We start from the raw sequence: 20,383 nt of genomic DNA, 5'->3' as shown, positions 1-20,383 counted from the left end.
TAGAAGAGGGAGTTTTCTTTGCAATGTTGCTTCATCTTTGCCTCTTTTCAGCAAGAAACAGGCACTATAAATATCTACAAAACGCACCACGCAACAATTCTGACTCACGTTTAAAAACAAAAGCACAGTGGAGCCTCTGCTCAGTTATTCCTACACACTTTTCTAGCATTAGCACCGTTCACGCACTGTGTGCAAAGCCAGGAGAAGCAGCTGTCAATCAGTACGTGATCTGATACACCAACATAGTCTTAATTAGGCAGAAAATAGGTCTTTTTATAGCTTTTTGGCAGAATATATACTCCTTAAATATACTTTAAGAGTATGTTAATGTTTTAAATAATGACAAACTGGAACTGAAAGGAAGCTGCTGATTTCATGTCATTTTTCTTTTACTTAAGGTTTTGTTTTTACAGATTTTTTGTTTTCCGTCTTTTCAGTGCTACAGTTTAGTTTTTGTAGGCAGTAAATAAAAGTATCAGCAAGTTCAACTAAACGGTTCTTAATTTGGATTAGTTTTAATGTGGCACTTTTTTGTTTTGCTGGCAATTTGTTAGTTAAATTATACAGTATGTCATGAAGCGTACTGTGCATCAAGACTATAAATGTCTTCAAGTATCGCAATATGTTATTTCTGTCACATCACCAGCCCTACATAAATCTCCCACTGGTGAATGAGTATTAAATAGCCTCTTCAGTATCAAACTTTTTGTGTGTTTCCAGGGGCTTTCTAAAAACCTACCAGTAGATGTCAGTCTTGAAACACTTATAACTCGTGAAACTCAAGCTTATGTTACATACTGAAACATTAGGTGTATATTTTAAAGAAAGAGAGAGAGAGACAAGAAAAAAGCAGCACTCACCTTTTCCACTGCTGTACATCCACAGTTTCACGGTGGAGTCTGATGACGCAGAGACGAGCAGTGAGTCGGAGGAAGACAGCGGTACAGCATCCACAGCACACACAGGACCCGAGTGGCCTGAACACACTGCAGAGGCAGCAAACTGGAACACACAATGGTCAAAAAACTAAGAGGACATATCAAAAACTTCTTAGTAGTATCCGAAGCCACACAGCATATTATCACTACATTTATGCTGCTATAAATATCATGCACTGTTCACAATGAACCCAAAAAATACAAACCTGACCATGTTGCTCCTCCCACACAATAATATTATTATCAGATCCTCCTGAAAGCAGCTGTGTTTCTGGACCTGTGATAACAGTTTCACAATTACAAAAATATCACACACACACACACCTACACACACAGGATGATTTTACTGATACCTATGACGTAGTTGGGCAGTACCTGCAAATAACCGATTAATCAACTGATTTTAAAAACTGATACTGAATGAAAACATAACACTCAAAGTAAAATACTGCCGAACTTTATTTCAAAAATAAACGGTACTGACTGTACCATGGAAATGTACCATGCTTTTTACAATGAAATAAATATTAATATATTAACTATTAATACATTTTAATGCAAATAAAAGTGTCAAGTCAAAGTCAAGTCTCGAGTCAGTTGTTCGAGAGTCCAAGTCGAGTCTCGAGTCAGTTGTTTTTGCGGCTCGAGTAGCAGACTCGAGTTTCCATATCTGCTCGTAGGTGAAACAATTTGGATCTATTCTTTTTCTTTCTTACTATTAACACTGACACGTCATTTGACCATTTTCATACTTGTGAAACTCAACACAGCTCTTCATTTTGCACTGAACTGGACTCCACTGCTTGGAGAGGTAACGTCTGAACACTTGGTGGCAAAAACTTAATTAAACTGCATCATTTTTAATAAATAACCATGACGATTATCTAGGATGAAATCTGAGATGAAATCCCGCTCACCACAGTCCTCCCTGTGAATCCACTGCACAGTGTTAACCCTGCCACTGTGCTTATTCAGGAGCTCAACAACTTTCACCTCCTGAGAAGAGAGTCATAAAAAAAATATATTACTTTTTCCACTAATGGCAGCTCAGTTAAATCTATTTGGGTAAATCAGACCAACACCATGATGTTTAGTCGTGGCTAGCTGGCTAACCACACAACAGGAAAGACTTAGGGATATTCAGTAAATAAACAGAATGGTTCTGTAGCTTTTTTTTTAAACTATTACCAATATTATTATTAAAACAAAATGAAATATCAATCTACAGAAAAGTGCTACTTTCATTGTTTTTGTCCACTCATGAGCACTGCATTATCTGAAACATGTTACATAACCCTAAAATAATGTCAATGTGTGTTTTATTATGACATACAGTACTGTGCAAATGTCTTAGGCACCTATATTTATTTAGAACAAATTATGTTATATATAATTGTTTTATGAATTCTACTTTATTGAGTCAGTACAAAAACATTTTAGATTTCCAAACATTACTTTTCCAAAAATAATAATAATAGTAATAATAATAATAAATGTTACAGAAAAATGTTGTATGCCAGTAAAGAAAGCAACATATTACATGAGACCCATTTTCAGACAAAAAAAAAAAAAAAAACCATAATGAAGGCTGCTGGGATTTACATGAAAAAAAAAGAACACAAACTAATTAATTAATTAATTAATTTAGAAAAGAAAAAAAAGGAAGCAAGTGTGACAGTCAAAGTCTCCAGAAGAACGGTGCCTGGCTCTACAAGATGCTCAGTAAAACTCAAGAAAGACAGAAAGAAAGACAGAAAGAAAGAAAGAAAGAAAGAAAGAAGCCTTTATTTGTCACATATATTACAGCACGGTGAAATTATTTTCTTCACATATACGAGTTTGTTAGGAAGTTGGGGTCAGACATGATACAGAGAGGGTTAAGGGCCGTACTCAAGGGCCCAACAGTGGCAGCTTGGTGGTCCTGGGGCTTGAACCTTCTGATCAGTAACCCAGAGTCTCATCCGTTGAGCCACCACTGCCCCTCAAAACACCTTCTAATTTCCTTATAACACTGCACACATTGTACCCGAGACTACTAATTTATACGGAAAAACGAGCAAAGGGTCGCCACACCAAGGTCATACTGACCTTGTTTAGTTTATTACTGTACGTTGCAGTGTTTTTCTTTTAAGCAGAAAGATTTCAGTTCATTATTGAAGTCATCTTTACTTAACAGCATTTCTTTGTATGTGTATAAAAATGTTGCACAGTACTGTACGTTAATTTCTTATATAAACTCCATTAAGTACAGTAAAAAACACTATTTCCCCCCCCCAAAATATTTTTCTTCTTCTTCACCATATTCAGAACCAAACAGCTTGCTTTCTAAATGAAACTGTACATCATTCCTGGTCCTGTTCAGAAGTTTATAACAGAGGAATATCACAAAATGTTGGATTTACTTCTTTTATACTGGAATTTTATTCATAATTTTATTAATACTGGAAAGAAATGCATACATTTGATATAAAAGTGCAAATATGTATATATGAATGCCACTGCAATAGAACAATTGCTTGTGTAAAAATAATAATAATAATAATAATAATAATAATAACAATAATTTACCAGCAAAGAGTGGTTATTATGTGTGGTGTTGTTGCTTTCCTTACCCTTAGGAAAACATGAGATTTTGTGCTTTATGTATCTAACATTAACTCCTGTTCTGTAGCTTGCGACCAAAAGTTCAGGCAGAATGAGCTAACATGCTAGTTCACCAGGAGACGCCGCACATATTAAATGAAAATAAACTCCCAAAGAGAAACAAACTAAAGCTAGTTACCTGTGGATCATACAAAGCAACTGAATTACACGTCCCAAAGGCGATTAAATCTCTGCGGCTCCAGGAGAGAACGTGTGGAGTCCGGTTTGCACAACACGCTACATGGCATGTTGTCATTACGGGGATCGCCATCTTTGCTGTCACAGGGTTGCCAGGTCAGCGTGACACAGCAACCCCAACCAACCCAAGACGCTGCCTTCCAAACCTACACATTTTTTTCAAGCGAAATCGCATACAATTTTATAGATATATTTAAAACCAACCTTATGATATACTAATGAATCAGTATTAACACAATATTTAATAATGAATTATTTCACAGTGGAGGTTGTGTTGTTTCAGAAAGTTTTTTTTTTTAAAGAAAATAAATAATTTATTTTAAATAGTCACGTAACGGGAATATCTAAGGTTGAGAATGAATTACCGAGTTAATTCATTTTAACTGTTTAAAATAGTTAATTGAAAGCATTAGCTGTTGGAAAGAGTGTCAATCATAAGTTGCATTATCCAATCTGGCAACCTGGCGATGTGTAACAGCTAATACGAACTTGGTTAAATACCAAACGGCTGCGCAATAACTATTTGGATCACTACACGATGTGTGCACATTACCACATTATACCCTAGGTAGTAAGCTAACTTAGGAAGAGTGGCTTCATATAGAATTCAGCCACTTAACCCTTTTATGCTGCACAACTGTTCCTTATGGTTTTCTTTTCTAATACGTCTTCAAATAAAGACTTTTAATAAAGAAAGACAACGAAATAATTACATTTTCAGTTTATTGAGCACTTATGAAACGCAAAGCGCCGTTATATTATTACTTCATAAGAACTACGTCTATGTTTCCGACCGGTTCCTAATAACGGTTGCACACCGTGCGCAGCCTGATTTGTGGTCCGTCATGGAAGTCGGTGTTTGGAGAGTGTAATAGTATGCGTTTGGTATTTGCGATGGCAGAAACACATGAGAGAGCTCCAACTGTGATTGATCGCTATTATACACGATGGTATAAAACAGGTGAGGTCATGTCAGTTACTTGAGTTATATCATTGCTTTCCTGAATAGTTCTAAGATTCACATTGTTGTGGAGCGTGACCGGAGCTTAGGTTCATGAGTTACAGAGCTTATGTCGCTCTTAGACAGGTTTTATACAGACCTCGTGGTTTTGGTGGTAGTATTTGTGTTTTACAGCTGGAACTGAATAAGAGACAGTTTGATTGACAGTTTAAGGGATGTGTGAACATGTCACGAAACTGTTTTGAGTTACAGAGCTTCTATTGCTCATATAAAGGCAGTAGAACTTAAAAGTATTGCATTTTACATGTTGAGTTGAATGAGACAGTGTGATTGACAAGTAAAGGTACTTCATGTCCTAATAATAATAGTAATAACAATCAGTGGTGGAAGAAGTGTTCAGATCCTTTACTTAAGTAAAAGAACTAATACCACAACATGAAAATACTCCACTACAAGTAAAAGTATTCCATTCAAAAACTTACTTAAGTAAAAGGATCTAAGTATAATCAGCAAAATGTACTTCAAGTATTAAAAGTAAACGTACTCACTGTGCAGTAAAATGGTCACTGCCAGTGTTTTACTAATATACTGTGTGTATATATGTTATAGATATGATGTTTTTGGATTAATATTTCTACTTTGTTAATGTGTATGTAGCATTTTACTGCTGCATATGTTTGAGTTCATTGTAACTACTTGATGTACTGTTGGTTAGTTTAATCTAATCTGCAGCAATGCATCATATTCTCTAAGATTATTTTCATTAAGAATAGGACAGTTTTCTCGACCCATAAAGGAAAACTTAATCCTTCAGTTTATCACAAACCTTCACAATCACCACATTTGGAGATATGCAGTTTTCACTGGACAGGAAGGGTATGAGAAAATTATCATCTGAAAAGTAAGTAGTACTACTTAAAGTAGTAACAAATGTAGTGGAGTAAAAAATACAATATTTGCCTCTGTGATATAGTGGAGTAGAAGTATAAAGTTGCATAAAATGGAAAGACTCAAGTAAAGTACCAGTACCTCAAATTTCTACTTAAGAACAGTACATGAGTAAATGTGCTTAGTTACATTCCACCAATAATAATAAAAATAATAATAATAATAATAATAATGCTTTAATCCGTTGGTGAACGTCATCAGATTATTCTTTTGCCACTCACAGATCATTTTCCTCAATAAATAAATGATCAAGTAGAATATTTTTGTCTCATTTGTTTAACTGGGTTCTCTACATCTACTTTTAGGACATTTGTGAAAATCTGATGATGTTTTAGGTCATATTTATGCAGGGGCTCACAAACTTGGAGTTGAAAGTAGATTTGGGCTGGTTTTTTGTTCAAGTGGTATCTACTGTAGCTAAAGCAGAAAGTGGGAGAACTGGATAACATGATATAACATCAGTGTTGAATAAATACAGCTTAGCCAGACCATCTACTAAAACACAGGCTGAGCTGCTCAAACTGGTAGACTATATTTGCCAGATGGTAAGTACTGGTAGAACAGAAACAGTTTCTGAACTAATGCAACATCATGGACAAGCTCTTTATTCAGTTCACAACAGTGCAGTTATTAAATTCTCAAACATTTATTGATCAATTCAGTCAGGTCATAAGGAAGCTGGAAAATAAAGTTAGTCTATCAGTTTGAGCAGCTCGGTCTGTGTTTTTAGCAGCCGATATCTGATCGGATCAAGCAGTGGATGTTGGAAGCTAGTTTTAAGACAGAACAAGTTTTACAGTATGAGAACAGTGTGGAAGTATTGATTTGTTGACTCACTTTCAGATATGAAAGGGAGATCATGTGAAGATCATTGCATCCTACAGCACTCGAACAGGTAGATCAATTCTTTTGAGTTTTTCCTGATACATTTAGTTATTTAGCAGGATGATCTAAAAGACAGCGTTTTATATACAGGATCTGCATCATCACTCTTGCAGAGTCTCACCCCATCCTCCAGCAGGGACGCAAAATCAAGAGCATCGATTACCGTATCAGTGACGGATGCAGCCGCCTGAACAACAAAGTGTCTGGCAAATCAAAGCGAGTGAGTTAGTTTCCCACTGCTGACGCTCACATTACGGTAGCAGATAGGAACATGCAAAGTATGAACTCTATCATGAATTCTTACAGGGGGGTCAGTTCCTGACAGAGTTTGCTCCACTGTGCAGAATAACATGCACAGATGACATTGAGTACACCATCTTCAGGTGAGTTAAATATCTAACCTCAGAGGCTTTATACTGCAACGCTAAATAGGGAGATGCATTTGCTTCGAGTACAATCTGATGGCACAAATTTAAACACACTAGAGGTGTTTATTGGGACTGAGAACCCGCAGCAAGAAATGTCACAGGAGCCGGCGTTTGGTAGAGGGAGGAAGTGGGATTAAATTAAAAAAACAGTTTCTCTGACACCTCAAGACCATACAGGATATTGCACTAATTAACCACATGTATTAATACAGTAATAGTTCACCCAAAAATGAAAATTATGTCATTAGTTACTCCTCCACATGTCTTTCCAGACCCATAAGACTTTCATTCGTCTTCAGAACACAAATGAAGAAATTATTAATGAAACCTCGGAGATTTGCGTCCCTCCATTTACAGTCCATGTAACCAAAAGTCATTGTAAAAGTAATCCATGTGACTCCAGTGGTTTAATCCCAATTTTATGAAGCGACACGAATGCTTTGTGTGTGCAAAGAAACTAAAATTAAGTCTTTATTCACTTCCGCATAGATCTCTGACACGCGTTCACGAGAGAACCGTGGCGTACGCGTGTTGTGTTGACACGAGAGCGGACCAAAAAAAATGCAAGTCCTCCTCTATGTGGAAATCTGCAGACATCTTTGTTACAAAGATTGTTCTGTGTGACTCAGTTTGTGTCCAGCGTCCGTCTTCCTCTGCTGTAAACAGTGCAGCGCTTCCGGGTCCCGTTGTATCGCCAGAACGGAAGTTCTCTTAAGACATAATTTTAGTTTTTTTGCGTGCACAAAGCATTCGTATCACTTCATAAATCTGAGATTACACCACTGGAGTCACATGGACGACTTTTGCGATGCCTTTATGAACTTTTTGGAGAGTGAAAGTTTTGGTTACTTGGACTGTAAATGGAGGGACAGAAATCTCCCAGGTTTCATTAAAAATGTCTTCATTTGTGTTCCAAAGATGAACGAAAGTCTTATGGGTTTGGGACGACATGAGGGTGAGAAACTGATGACAGTTCACCCAAAAATAAACATTTGATCACTTAGCTAAGGTCTCTTCTTTGTTTGGTGTTTCCTCACAGCTGTATCAGAGGACGCCTCTTAGAAGTCAATGAAGACATCCTGAAACGTCCTGATCTTCTACTGGACAAGGTAACCTTAAAAAGATCTTGCAGTAATTCATAAGCTTCATACAGGAGCAAACCCACTTTTAAGTGGTTCATCACTGAGCTCACAATTTGAAATAATAAATAAATAAATAAATAAATTCCAGGGTCTCTCTCTACTTAATGTGGGGAAATTTCTCATTAAAAATAGCAGCGATGTAGCAATAAATATCATATAACAGTTTAAAGAAATGGTGGTGTATTAAGAGATTGCAGTGGAGCGTCATCAAAACTGTACACTTTAAACATTTCTTGTTCACAACAGAGTTTCTTAATTACTGGCACTACTACCTTGTATCAGTGATCCACTGCCAAACTTGTCCATGCATGTAGTCCACGTTTCTGCCAACTGCAAATTGTGGTCATGGCTAAAAGTTTGAAATTTGGTTTCATCTATCCACACAGTTCTGATTGTAGAGGCATGGTGAGGTAACGGCTTGTTATGGAGGTGGTTTAGTAGTTGACTTTAAAACCATAATAAACTGCAATTCAGAAATCTTTAGGATGTACTTAGGAAACTTTGACCATGACAATGCTGAATGGTATTTTGTATATCCATTACCCAACTTCCACCAACCCCTCAGTTCAGTTCAGTTCTATTTGTGTACTGCTTTGAACAATGGACATTGTCACAAAGCAGATTTATGGAAATATAACAATATCTTTTTGGTTTTTCCCCTTAGTGTGGGATTTTACATTTGCGCAACCTAATATTTCGTTAAAAACAACATCGTTTGAGGATACCATGACACAGTGTTAAAAGCGTCATGGATGTCATCGTCATTTTTCTCTCATTTGAGAGAAAGTACTGTTTTATTGAGGTGGTTTTTTTAAACACTGAATTTTCCCTAATTCAAGTGGCTTGAAAGGTGCCGATAATTCTGTAGATGTCTGTTTGGGTTCTAGTATGTTTTCATGTTTATATTTAATGGAAACAGCCAATGATTCCCATTTTCTTTTACCAACTTTTCAGAAATGTACTGCCTGTCCTGAATGTTATTCAGTACATGTTAATTATTTTTGTTTGTTGAATATTACATGTCAGTAAATGTTTTGTCCTCTTCTGACCAGCCCTCCACTGACGGCTACATAGCGGTCATCCTACCCAAACTGGAAGAGAGCAAAACAGTCACCAAAGGCCTTCTGACCAGAGAAGAGTATGAGGACGTCATCTCTAAACGAAATACTCAACCGCAAGAGTCTCTCTGAAATCAAAATTTATACAAATGGCCTCAGCAAGAAAAAAAAAAAAAGAAGGAAAATGTTTCGGATGTGACATGAACCAAGACTAAAGGGCATTCTCACTGTAACCAGTATATGTTCATCCATCCATCCATGCATTTTCTGTACCGCTTATCCTGTATATGTTCATATTTATTACTAGTTTGTTTTGTTGTTTTTTTTATTTCTATTATTTAGTTTTATACTGGATTAGAGAATAATAATAATAATAATAATAATAATAATAATAATGTAATAATGATTTAGCCGATATTGAATTGTTGCACATTTTTTGTATTTGGGACAAATTATTGATTTTATATCATTTGAAATATCTGACTAGTTACCAGGATCAGATTTGTATTTGGACTCGCCAATATTTAGTCAGTTTGGTTATTACATGACATGTATATTACCATATTTTGCGCACACACAAAAGAATTTGTAAATACGAAAATAAATGACATTGTCCACAATCTAAGAAAAATAATGTATATTTAGACTTTCTTTGTGTAACAATCATTCAACCGTCAAAAGGATCCAAATGGTCCAAAACTAGTTTCACACAAATTCATAGTTTCTCTGTCATCACTAAAGCTTAAAGTTTGACTGCAGTGTTATGAGCATGTTCTGAAACTTCACACGTGAACAGATACATTTTGGACACTTCACTCATCATAGTAAGTGAGGCGTGAGGCAGAAAGGAAAGGTAAGATCATGCTGCACGAACCGCTCGATCCCAAGCACATCGCAGTTAAGTGTCTTGATTTTTTAGAAAGTCTTCATCCTGACAGTTTGGAGTTACTGTACCAGAGCTCGGCGCATTTCAAGTAACAGTACAAATCACAGTGACCTACAGGACAGTCCATATGAAGAGGCAGTTACCGTCACTACAAATACACAAACAAAACTTGCTTTTAATACCGTAAGGGTCACTTTTATACTAAAGTGACATTCTTCAGCACTGCTTTTTTGGGAGCAGTCTTTCGGCACGTTGGAAACGTTAAGTCCGTGACATGGGGCTTCACACCCTGGTGCTGACGGCCTGAGAGATGACGGAAACTGGACGTATTTGGCGTCAATGTGTAAATGAGGCAGATACATTAAATACAGTGTGTCAGTGTCCTACACTAAAACAACCGAGGCAGATTTCACTTATATTTTTTCGAGCTACTCTGTTAACACCATATCACTTAGTGAAAAATATCAACTCTGTCTTAATGGTAGCTTTTTCAGCAGTAGTAAATAGCAGGGCAGTGTGGAATTGACCCCAAAACATGTACTGATTTATACAAAGAGAAAGAAAAAGTGTGTTTGTGTTTTGGTTTTTCAGGGTGTTTTTTGTGTGTGTGTGTGTGTGTGTGTGTGTGTGTCTATGCCACACAATCCAAAAGTCTCAAGAGAACTGTTTTTATTTCATTAGTGCTTAAAAACACCAAAATAGCATTTTACTCACTTGATATTATTAAAAACAAAATTACCGAAGTTATTTAATCATTTCTTATATAAAAACTTTTGACGTATCTAGACTATCATTTACCTTACATTTTTTTATTGTTTTGATGGAATGTGTATTCAAATTCCTACTAGCACTGTTCTCATTTATGACCGAATAACTACATTAATAAATGTTTGATATTGAACGACCAACTTAACATTCAAAAAGTGCAAATCTTAATATAGGAAATAGTTTAAAAAAAAAAAAAAAAAAACTACACCTTGCAATAAAAATTCAACAAGCTAAAAACAAAATGTGGGTGCAACAAGACAAAACTCCAAATCATAAGACGAACAAAACTCCAGAAAGAAAACGGGTTTTTGCATTACCAGTGTTCTAATTCTTCTTTTGCATAATAAAACCGATTCTACACTCTGATTGGCTGAGCTGCATTCGACGCCAGTGTAAACTCCTTGGTATACCAAACCTCTGACCGCATCACTATAATTGAATTCTGTATTAATGTGCTTGGATTTAAACTGATAAAACATTTTAAAAACACCCCTACACATGATATCACTGGAACACATGACCTATTGTGGCTTTCTTCTATATTTTAACTTAACTCTAATTTATAACATCAGTTAACTCTAAATCACATAATATTAGTTCTACCTCTTTTGCTTTATTAAATCATACTTTAGTGAAGAATAACCTCAGTTGCAAGATATAATTTGTGAAATGTATTCTGAAATAAAAACAGTTCTTGGTAAGAGAGACTTTTGGACCTTATTGTATGTATGTATGCGAGTATGCCACTGCACAACACAAAATATGTGGTAAAGCGTGCGTGTGTGTAGAATAATACTCCGAGTTTCATTAGCTCTGGGCTGTAAGGGCTCTGAGCTACTTGCTCTCTAAGAAGGTGAGATTGGCCATGTGCTGCTCCAGGGGTTTGACCCTGAAGCCGTTGGAGCTTTTGCCATTCAGTGCGTCGTCTTTAAGCGGCGTGTGCTGCCTCTCCCTCCAGGCCTGAGGAGAATCCAGACTGCTGCACTCTGGTTTACACTGACAGGAAGCGGTGGACAGGGAAAGGATAAGCAAAATATCATCAATTGTTATCCATATCATAATCATCATCTCATTTTCAGTGTTGTGTAAACTTACATGTGGCAAATTATAAAGTAGCTGCCTTATGTAACATTTCTCATATTTTAAAGTATAATATACAGTAAGGTATATCTCTCCTTTACAGGTTCAATATTCTCAGCAAGTCTTTTTGAGATAAAGAATTAAATGAATGTCATACTCTAACCCCACCGCCCACCCCCAAGTACACTTTTACAAGCTGTCAATTCTCTCAGTCATCATAGAGGACTGTCAAAATGAATGTCTTAACTGGGATTTAACCATTTTAAAACCTTTTCCCACAGAAATCTACAAATGTACTAATAAATGTACAACATTCTGCTAATGTTTTGTAGATAATACTATGCATTATATTTACACTGAGCTTCTTCTTAATTATGTTGTTTGAAGATATTTCACATGACTGTTTAGCTCTTTTTTTTTTTTTTTTTAAAGATTTGAATATTGATCATTTTCCATATTTTCTTGCATTTTTGTTATTAAACGTTATGAAAATGTTCTAAATATTATTTTACAGTACCTTGCATTCAGAGTGCTATTTGTTTTAGCAAATGTAATGTATTTAATCAGTATATAAATCAAATGCTCTTAATATCAAAATATGACCATTGGTAATCATAATCATAGTCTCGCCAATAAATATGGTAAAAGTGTCATTAGTGGCACATTGTTTTGTCCGGACAGGTACTCAAATGCACAAACATTTTAAGAAAAAAAAAAAAAAAAAAAGAAGCGTGACCTGTTTGCATGGGTAGTACAGTAATGTGCATGAAATGACGGAGGAAAGAAATTGGGGATAAATCTGGGATAAAAAGTTCTGCACGTTCTCTGGTCATCGTACCTTTCTGACGAGTTTGTTACACAGTGGAAGGAGAGACGCCACCGCTGTTATCACGCCTTTGGTGTTATGTATAGTCGAGTCCACCTGCGCAGAACCAGAAGAGAAACAGATTGATTGTTCGATGACCACGTTTTCCAAAAATACATTTAACAGCATGGTTGTATGGGGCCGTGTTTCAGAAAAGCAATCATGTCCACCCTGAGACAACAATCTTTAGTTCCTGTGACAGATGATCGCTGAGGCAGTTCAGCTCACGTAATTGTTTTCTCTGCAGTAGCTACTATATAGTGTTCCTGAAAGCCGCAGGGGAGGCACAGAGAGATCGTACGCTCACTTCTTTTTCTGAGCACAAACTGAACAATTATTGGCATCAACATATGAGGTCACATAAGATGCAAAATCAAAATAGCACTTAGTGCAATTATTTCAGTAAATAAAAAACGTAATTAAAACACACACACACACACACACACACATTATATATATATTATATATCATCAGAGAAAAATACATCCTTGTAGAGGATCTTGAACCCTGCTCCATGAAGAACATTTCAAGTTCCTTTGTTTATGTAACTGTGCTCTTCAATTCATACCACAGGTTTTCAACAATGAGATGAGATGATAATTGCGAAAGCTGATTTTGAATCCTGCAAATATTTCTGTCTTGATATGAACATTTGAGGTCATTATCTTGTTGAAAGCTCCACCTAGAAACAAGGCTTAACCTCCTGGCAGATGCAGCAAATTTTTAAACTGAAATATCTTCATAACTAGAAGAATTCATGAGTTCATTATTTATTACAATATTTATAAGAGTCCTTGGTCCAGCAGCCACTAAACGTGAATGATCCATCACCAGATAATAAACGTGGCTATGGTGAGGGCGATGAGGTCTGATTGCATGCATGTTCCACTAGTTATATCTCATACTAAATAGTTTTAGATCTTCAAACGAAATACAACATAAAACCAAGGCAACCTGAGTAAACCCACAACACATGTTGTATTTATTTACTGAAGCAAAAAAGTGATCCAACATCTATAACCCATGTGAAAAACTAATTGTCTCCTTAAACTTAAAATCTGGCCGTGTGCCACCTTTAGCAGCAATAACTGCATCCAAACAATGAAAACTTAACACTAGACATTCTCCAGGATTTTCTGGTAGAGAGCAAAATTCATGTTTCCTTCGGTTACTGCAAGTTGCCCAGGCCCTGATGCAGCAAAGCATCCCCACACCATCACACTTCCACCACCATGCTTAACCGTAGGTATGACGTTCTTTTTATGGAATTCTGTGTTTGGTTTAGCCCGACCCCTGTCTTCCAGACAATTCTACTTTCGACGCATCAGTCCATAGCACATTCTGCCAAAAGGTTTGAGGATCATCAAGGTGTGTCTTGGCAAAATTCAGACAAGCCTTAACATTCTTCCAAGTTAGCAGTCATGAACAGTGACCTTTGTTGATATAAGAGAGGCCTGTAGGACCTCTGATGTTGTCCTTAGCTCTTTTGTGACTTCCTGGATGAGTAGTTGCTGTGCTTCTGGAGGTATTTTGGAAGGTCGAGGTATTTCTGGGAAGGTTCACTACTGAGTCGAGTTTCTCCAGTTGGAGATAATGGCTCTCACTGTGAGTCTTTGAAATAGCTTTGTAACTCTTCCCAGACTGATGTGTTTCAATCACCTTCTTCCTCAACATTTCTGGGATTTCTTTCAGTTTTGGCATAGTGTGTTACTGGGTAAGACCTTTTAACCAACTTTCAACCAAAGTTCTATTTAAGTGTTGATTTGATTGAACAGTCTTTGCAGTAATCAGGCCTGGTTGCGTCTATTCCAGCTGAGCCCCATTATGAATGCAGTTTCATAGAATTGGGAAATTAGTAACTACGGGGGCAAATACATTTTCACACAGACCCAGTTGGTATTGGATAACTTTTTTGCTTCACGTAATAAATATCATTTAAAAACTGTATTTTGCATTTACTCAGGCTGCCTGTGCTTTATCTTAGATTTTGTTTTAATTTCTGAAACTATTTAGTATGAAATAAACACAAAAACAGAAGAAATCAGGGTAGGGCAAATACTTTTTCACAGCACTGTCTATTTGTGCATTTTGTTTTGTGTTTATTTAACGTCATAACATGTTCAAGACTGTATATTTACGCATTTTATAAAAGTTTTGGATGCGGTTTTATTTTTATTGAGTTTTATCCAGTTGCTGGAGTAGACATTTTCAATACTGCGTAACATTTATTTCATACAATCCTTTTTGTTTTTATACAATTCAATTTCTTCTTTTATTGGATCTTGGGTGGTCTTAGCAGCATGTTACCTTCTGGAACGTAGCACTCTTTCCCTGGACAGGAGACTTGGCACATATTTGTAGCTGCTGGCAAAAAGCTGCCAGCTTCTCAGTCTCAGACGTCAGGAGCATTTTCTCCTCATCCACCAGCTATAAGAAGAAACACGACTATTTTATTATTTTCATTTAAAAGTCAATTCCGTCAATTGCTGTATTATGTTCTGACCGGACATTATATACCTGACAGACCAAGCTACATAACTATCATCTAAATGTGCGGCAACCTGAAAAAAACTTTCAAAGTCAAATTTTGGCATTTCTATTATTAATACATTTCTGAAAACTACATGCTTTCAACCACAAGTAACGTTCTACTATAAGTCTTTTGGTTACCCCCCAACAGTGAAAAAGAAAAAAAAATGATACAGGTAATACTCCATTGAGACACACTAATACAATGATTGTCTAAAAGTAGCTGCTATTTATTAAAAAATATAATCTGTTTACACAAAATGTGTTTGTGTAATCACTGTGATCATGATCGTCATCCACCTCAGTCACTCTAGAGTCTAGACTAATCACCTGAAGTAAAAGTCACTCACTGCATTTAAACTGTTTTAACACATCCTTCACTCTTACACCAGTGCTGAAATAATTACTGATTAATTCAGTTAGTTCTGTTGGCTAAATTTGCCATATTTTTATTGTTCTTTCCTGGCGTTCTCCCGTTCATACGGGGTCTGCCGCTTTGCTCCGTCGTCTCCACTTGGCTCGGTCGTGGACATCCTCAGGGTTGAGGTTCTTGGCGCGCGTGTCCTCGGTGACGCTGTCCATCCACGGCTTCTTTGGTCTTCTGCGCGGTCGACGGCCTCCTGGGTCGAATCGGAGGGCTGTTCTTGCGACCGAGTTTTCCCCGATGTCCAATACCAATACCACCTGAGGCGTGCTTCTCGCATTTTCTCTGTGATTGGGGCGACTCCCAGCCTTCTTCATTCATTACATGGTCGAGACGGGTCAGTCCACCGGAGCGACCACCGGAGCATCTTCATCTCCATGGCGTGCAGAGCCTGTTCGTGCTTCTTGGTCGTTGGCCAGCATTCTGCTCCATAGAGGGCGACTTGGAGCACAACAGTCCTGTATATCTTTGCCTTGAGGTAGTCTGTCAGTTTCTTGTCACAGGGGACTCCAGTGACCTGTCTCCACTCCAACCATGCAGAGTTAATTCGTGCTCAGGTGTCGGGAAAGGTATCGCCGTCTGAGCACACCAGGGACCCGAAGTAGTAGAATTGCGTACTTTTCTTCAATTCCTGACCGTATGTAAATAAGGCAATTTGCTATATTTTTATTAAAGTTGCTTAAACATTTTAAAACTTTGTCTGCTGTCATCTATACAGAGCGTGTACGTGTTCTTCTGTGTCTGTGTGATGCGACAGCACCGCTGCATTGCAGACATTTTCACAACCAGTATCGGAGTACAAACTAACTTGACTAGGCTTATGTCCGTTTTGCTATGGCATCCAAAATGTTGCTCAAAGTGTGGCATTCCCTGTGTGAGGAAAACACACTTAGCTAGCAATGTTTTAGACAGCTTAACACAGACAGACATACTGATTGCTTTTACCACCAAAAATTTGTTAAACTTGCTCCTTACTCAAAATGGTTTTTTTTTTGTTTTGTTTTTTTACAGAAAGCCTAGACAAGATTATAAAATAAATAAACAAACATCTCCAGATTGTTCTGGTGAAATATATTGTTTTCTTAAAGCAGTGTTGAAGTATATTTGTCAAAGCATTTTCTGTACTGCTTATTGTGGGGGTGCCAAGGGGACTATCCAAGGGCACTCAGCGCACAAAGCAGGGGACACCCTGGATGGTGTGCCAACCCATTGCACATTGGAGGATGATCATATAGGCTCAAATAAGGCTCAAATATTCTGGAAGTTTAAATTTGTAAGGAGGAAAAAAACTGCTCAGACCTACATAGTGAGCTCATTTAACATGATTCTATACTGTAATGCTTCTACCAAAAAATAATCCCTCGGGATGAAAATCCTACTGACGATCTCAAAGTTGGACACCTTGTATAATAATTGGACAGTTTAGAAAGTGCATTACAGAGCAGGCCTGCTGGAAGTTATTAATGAGCAGAGGCTGTGCTGAGACACCAGACAGTGTGATTATGAGTAGCCCAAGCTTGTCCTGAGCATGCAGGGTTGGTTAACACTAGCTGCATCACATCTATGTCTCAGAGATAGATGACAGTCATTAGAGACCTGGATGAAAGTGTCAGGGTAATGGGGTTGGGTTTGAATATGTTTGAGAGATGAATAGTGCATTTTACCTGTAAGGAGAACGACTGCAGGAAGGAGCACAGCTGTAGACTTAACTCTGAGAGAACCTGAAAATAAACAGGACGTTTTAAATTAAACACAATCATAATCGCAATCACAATCATGTCCTGATTGACATGCTGTCAATATTCAATAATACACAAGTATCTTTATTTTTTTAAAACCTTTTAACTTAATCTCGATCACCACAAAAAGTACAACAACAAAAAAAAAAAAGCCAATTTTATCTAAGAACAGTTGTTGGGGCGGGAATAAACAATTATGCGAAAGCCATTTTTTGTGCAATGGTTTCAAGAATTCTTCAGTCTAGTAAGCACTACACCAGCGCCCTGTAACAGTCAAAGATGAAGATGAAGCTGTACATTTACATTTTCGGAGACTGAAAATTCTTCAGAGCGGAGGGCTTTGCAGTTTCTCGGTAACATGACAAGCTGAATTTTTTTGGTCTAATTAACTTCAAGAGAAAGAAAGTCCATCGCAACCTTGCTAGAGATTCCTGATCCAGCCATGAGAATGATTTCAATACGTTCTTCTTTTTCTCAAAGGCATTCTTAAAAGCTATCTGAAGAAATATTATATATATATATATATATATATATATATATATATATATATATATATATATATATATATATATATATATATATATATATATATATATATATATATATATATATGGGAAAAAAAATTTAAGGCATTTAGCTAAAAAGTGTTAATTTCCCCCCATGTATGGACACATTTGGGACACCTTGTAGATAAAGTGTTAGCATTGGCAAATTATATGAGGAATATATTGACTATTTTCCTCTAACATCATTACCTGTCATGTTTTAATGCTTTTCGGAAGTCTAAGGGCAAATAAAAATATGCAGAGGGTGAACATTTAAAAAAAAAATTTCTCAGTACAGGGACCCATGTTGTAATCTTTGTTTATGTTCATCTCATTTTACGCTACAAATGCAGTAAATAAAGATTAGTTTGAAAAGTGCTGGAATACATTTTAACATTAGGCTTGGGTGCTATAACGTAATCTGATCTGACACTACCGTAATATTCAGTGACTTAAAATTGCATTACAAGTTTCAACTTTTTCCTCCTGGTAAATTTGGATTTATTATTAGCCTGTAAAAATGATGTGCCATGACAATTTGATAGCTCATCAACCTCACTATCTATTGGGGAGTGATGCAGCTGAACTTAGCAGGCACTTTCACTTCTGGGTCATGAACCTGATTATTTCTTTTAAAAAATGAGCAAATCTTTCCATAAACGTAAGCTTTCCTTCGCTGCCGTTACAGACTCTTACCTACCATGGCCATACACCGTAGATCTCTGAAGCATACAGATCAATTGCAGTAGGTTTATAAATTAATAACTTAATCCTCAGAGTTACAGAGTGAGTCTTATTAGCAGTGAAGGACTGCACTGTGTGCTGAGGTTTTTAATGTCCTTAGCAGAGCGGTTTATTATGTACCTAAGCAGATCCTCTCCCTCTCCCGGAGCAGAGCCTGTAATGGGGAAGGTTAGGAAGTTGGCTGTAGGCCAATAGCTCACACTACTATGCTCAGCAGTTTCCCCACAAGCTCTCTGTGGAAGCCCTGAGGCCGAAGGGCAAGATGGAGCGTCTTACAGACAAACAATGACTGCTGCTTTTAATAACATATTGATCTGTCTTTACCAGGAACTTCATCTGTCTTAGTGACCTGAGCTGTGTGCTGACAAGGAAAACGAGCCAGAGAATTGAGTTTGATGACCTGCCTCAGCTTGGTGGAAAAGGTCCAGAGTGGTCTTCAACAGGCCTTCACCCCTTTATAACACACAAAATGGCAGAGAGTTAATGGAACATGCGTACATCCTTAGCACTAAGGAGTCAGACAAGAGAAAAATAGCAGAAGTGGACAAATCAGTATAGCCAGTACACAGAGGTAAATCCCACGTCTCTCAGCACAAGACACATTGGCAAGGTTCAATTTGGCTGACAGTAGAACTTTTTTTTTTAGGCAGATTAATTAGCATGCACAGATGATGGATGATCTTATGAGAATCAGAAACATGCAGGTATGTGCAAATACTATCGAAACTGAGCAAAATAATGTTCAGCACAAAACAGTTATATAACTCTTCAAATGATCTGTTCTGTGTGTGATGTGAACACAACATCTCATAGCTGAAACACTGGCCAAATACATTTCTAATGTGGTACATTAGAAACTTTGTTCATTTGTTCAAGACTCATTCATTTACTTTAGTCTGGATTAATGCACTTATCTAGTTACCAAGCTCACCATATGTTAGTATATCACATTAGCTCCCACTTGTTAGGCAATCATTCAGGTTTTTGTGCAACCAAAACATGGGCCTGGGCAAACCCAATGGAGATTTCAGGTGACGAGCTAGCTAATAAATGTATCATTTGTCCACCCCTGACAAGGCAACAGGCCTCATTACTTTATATTGCTCTTTGCAAGCCTGACATCCTGTTTAATATTATGAAAGGCAGCTGAAATGAACAAAGCCATGTTCAGTACCTGGTAAAGAGGTACATGGAGTATGCCATGCTGGACATGCTTTGGCAATGTCGGACCACCTCGTGCTCCTGATTCTCCCAGTGCTCCAGCTCAGAATCCACATCCAAGGTAAGAAGCCGGAGTTCCTGTCCCAGCTTTGTGATGGTGGTCTGATCCTGACCACCACAACACACCGGCCCCTAATGGTGGAAAGAAGAAAAAGAAGAAAGAAAAGCTCATGACCAGAATAATGAGTTTAGGTTTTGCTACTCAATCTGCTATTTTTGTATTTATAAAAATTCAATTTGCTTAATTATCTCCGTTATCTCCAATTTTTTTATATTTATAAAAATTCAATTTGATTAATTATCACCTGCATCTGCATCTACCCCCCCATCCCCATCATATCTAAAAATACAATACAGCTTTCACTTTTGGCCAAGCATACC

General features: G+C 37.1%; 3 protein-coding genes across 7 annotated transcripts in view; 1 reads left to right on the top strand and 2 right to left on the bottom strand.

Moving 5' to 3' along the window:
* elp2 (elongator acetyltransferase complex subunit 2) overlaps positions 1 to 3,905 on the bottom strand; it is a 35,606-nt gene extending 31,701 nt beyond the window's left edge. For both annotated transcript variants that reach the window (XM_017455126.3, XM_047150602.2), the window contains exons 1-4: positions 3,721 to 3,905; positions 1,856 to 1,934; positions 1,145 to 1,215; positions 861 to 1,002 (exon numbers count right to left, since the gene is read on the bottom strand). In XM_017455126.3, coding sequence (XP_017310615.1) covers positions 861 to 1,002; positions 1,145 to 1,215; positions 1,856 to 1,934; positions 3,721 to 3,852 — 424 coding nt within the window. In that variant the 5' untranslated portion in view covers positions 3,853 to 3,905. The remainder of the gene's footprint in view (positions 1 to 860; positions 1,003 to 1,144; positions 1,216 to 1,855; positions 1,935 to 3,720) is intronic.
* A 674-nt stretch (positions 3,906 to 4,579) lies between these two features.
* On the top strand, positions 4,580 to 10,680 carry abitram (actin binding transcription modulator). 2 transcript variants are annotated; one of them, XM_017454881.3, is made up of 6 exons: positions 4,580 to 4,740; positions 6,532 to 6,583; positions 6,664 to 6,793; positions 6,880 to 6,956; positions 8,041 to 8,110; positions 9,196 to 10,680. In XM_017454881.3, exons 1-6 carry the CDS (start codon positions 4,656 to 4,658, stop codon positions 9,331 to 9,333), a joined length of 552 nt encoding a protein of 183 aa, XP_017310370.1. In that variant the 5' UTR covers positions 4,580 to 4,655; the 3' UTR covers positions 9,334 to 10,680. The 2 variants fall into 2 exon arrangements, with proteins under 2 accessions (XP_017310370.1, XP_017310372.1); XM_017454883.3 differs by having other exon boundaries at positions 4,588 to 4,750.
* Positions 10,681 to 10,695: 15 nt separating this feature from the next.
* The window catches only part of ctnnal1 (catenin (cadherin-associated protein), alpha-like 1), a 66,293-nt gene continuing 56,605 nt past the window's right edge, over positions 10,696 to 20,383 (bottom strand). For all 3 annotated transcript variants that reach the window (XM_017454878.3, XM_017454879.3, XM_017454880.3), the window contains 6 exons: positions 19,956 to 20,134; positions 19,186 to 19,234; positions 17,418 to 17,474; positions 15,108 to 15,227; positions 12,774 to 12,857; positions 10,696 to 11,851 (listed from right to left, as the gene is read on the bottom strand). In XM_017454878.3, the coding sequence (XP_017310367.1) occupies positions 11,690 to 11,851; positions 12,774 to 12,857; positions 15,108 to 15,227; positions 17,418 to 17,474; positions 19,186 to 19,234; positions 19,956 to 20,134 (651 nt within the window). In that variant the 3' untranslated portion in view covers positions 10,696 to 11,689. The remainder of the gene's footprint in view (positions 11,852 to 12,773; positions 12,858 to 15,107; positions 15,228 to 17,417; positions 17,475 to 19,185; positions 19,235 to 19,955; positions 20,135 to 20,383) is intronic.

Source organism: Ictalurus punctatus, chromosome 24 (assembly GCF_001660625.3).
Source record: "Ictalurus punctatus breed USDA103 chromosome 24, Coco_2.0, whole genome shotgun sequence".
NCBI lineage: Eukaryota > Metazoa > Chordata > Actinopteri > Siluriformes > Ictaluridae > Ictalurus > Ictalurus punctatus.
This window is presented reverse-complemented; position numbering and strand designations above follow the sequence as displayed.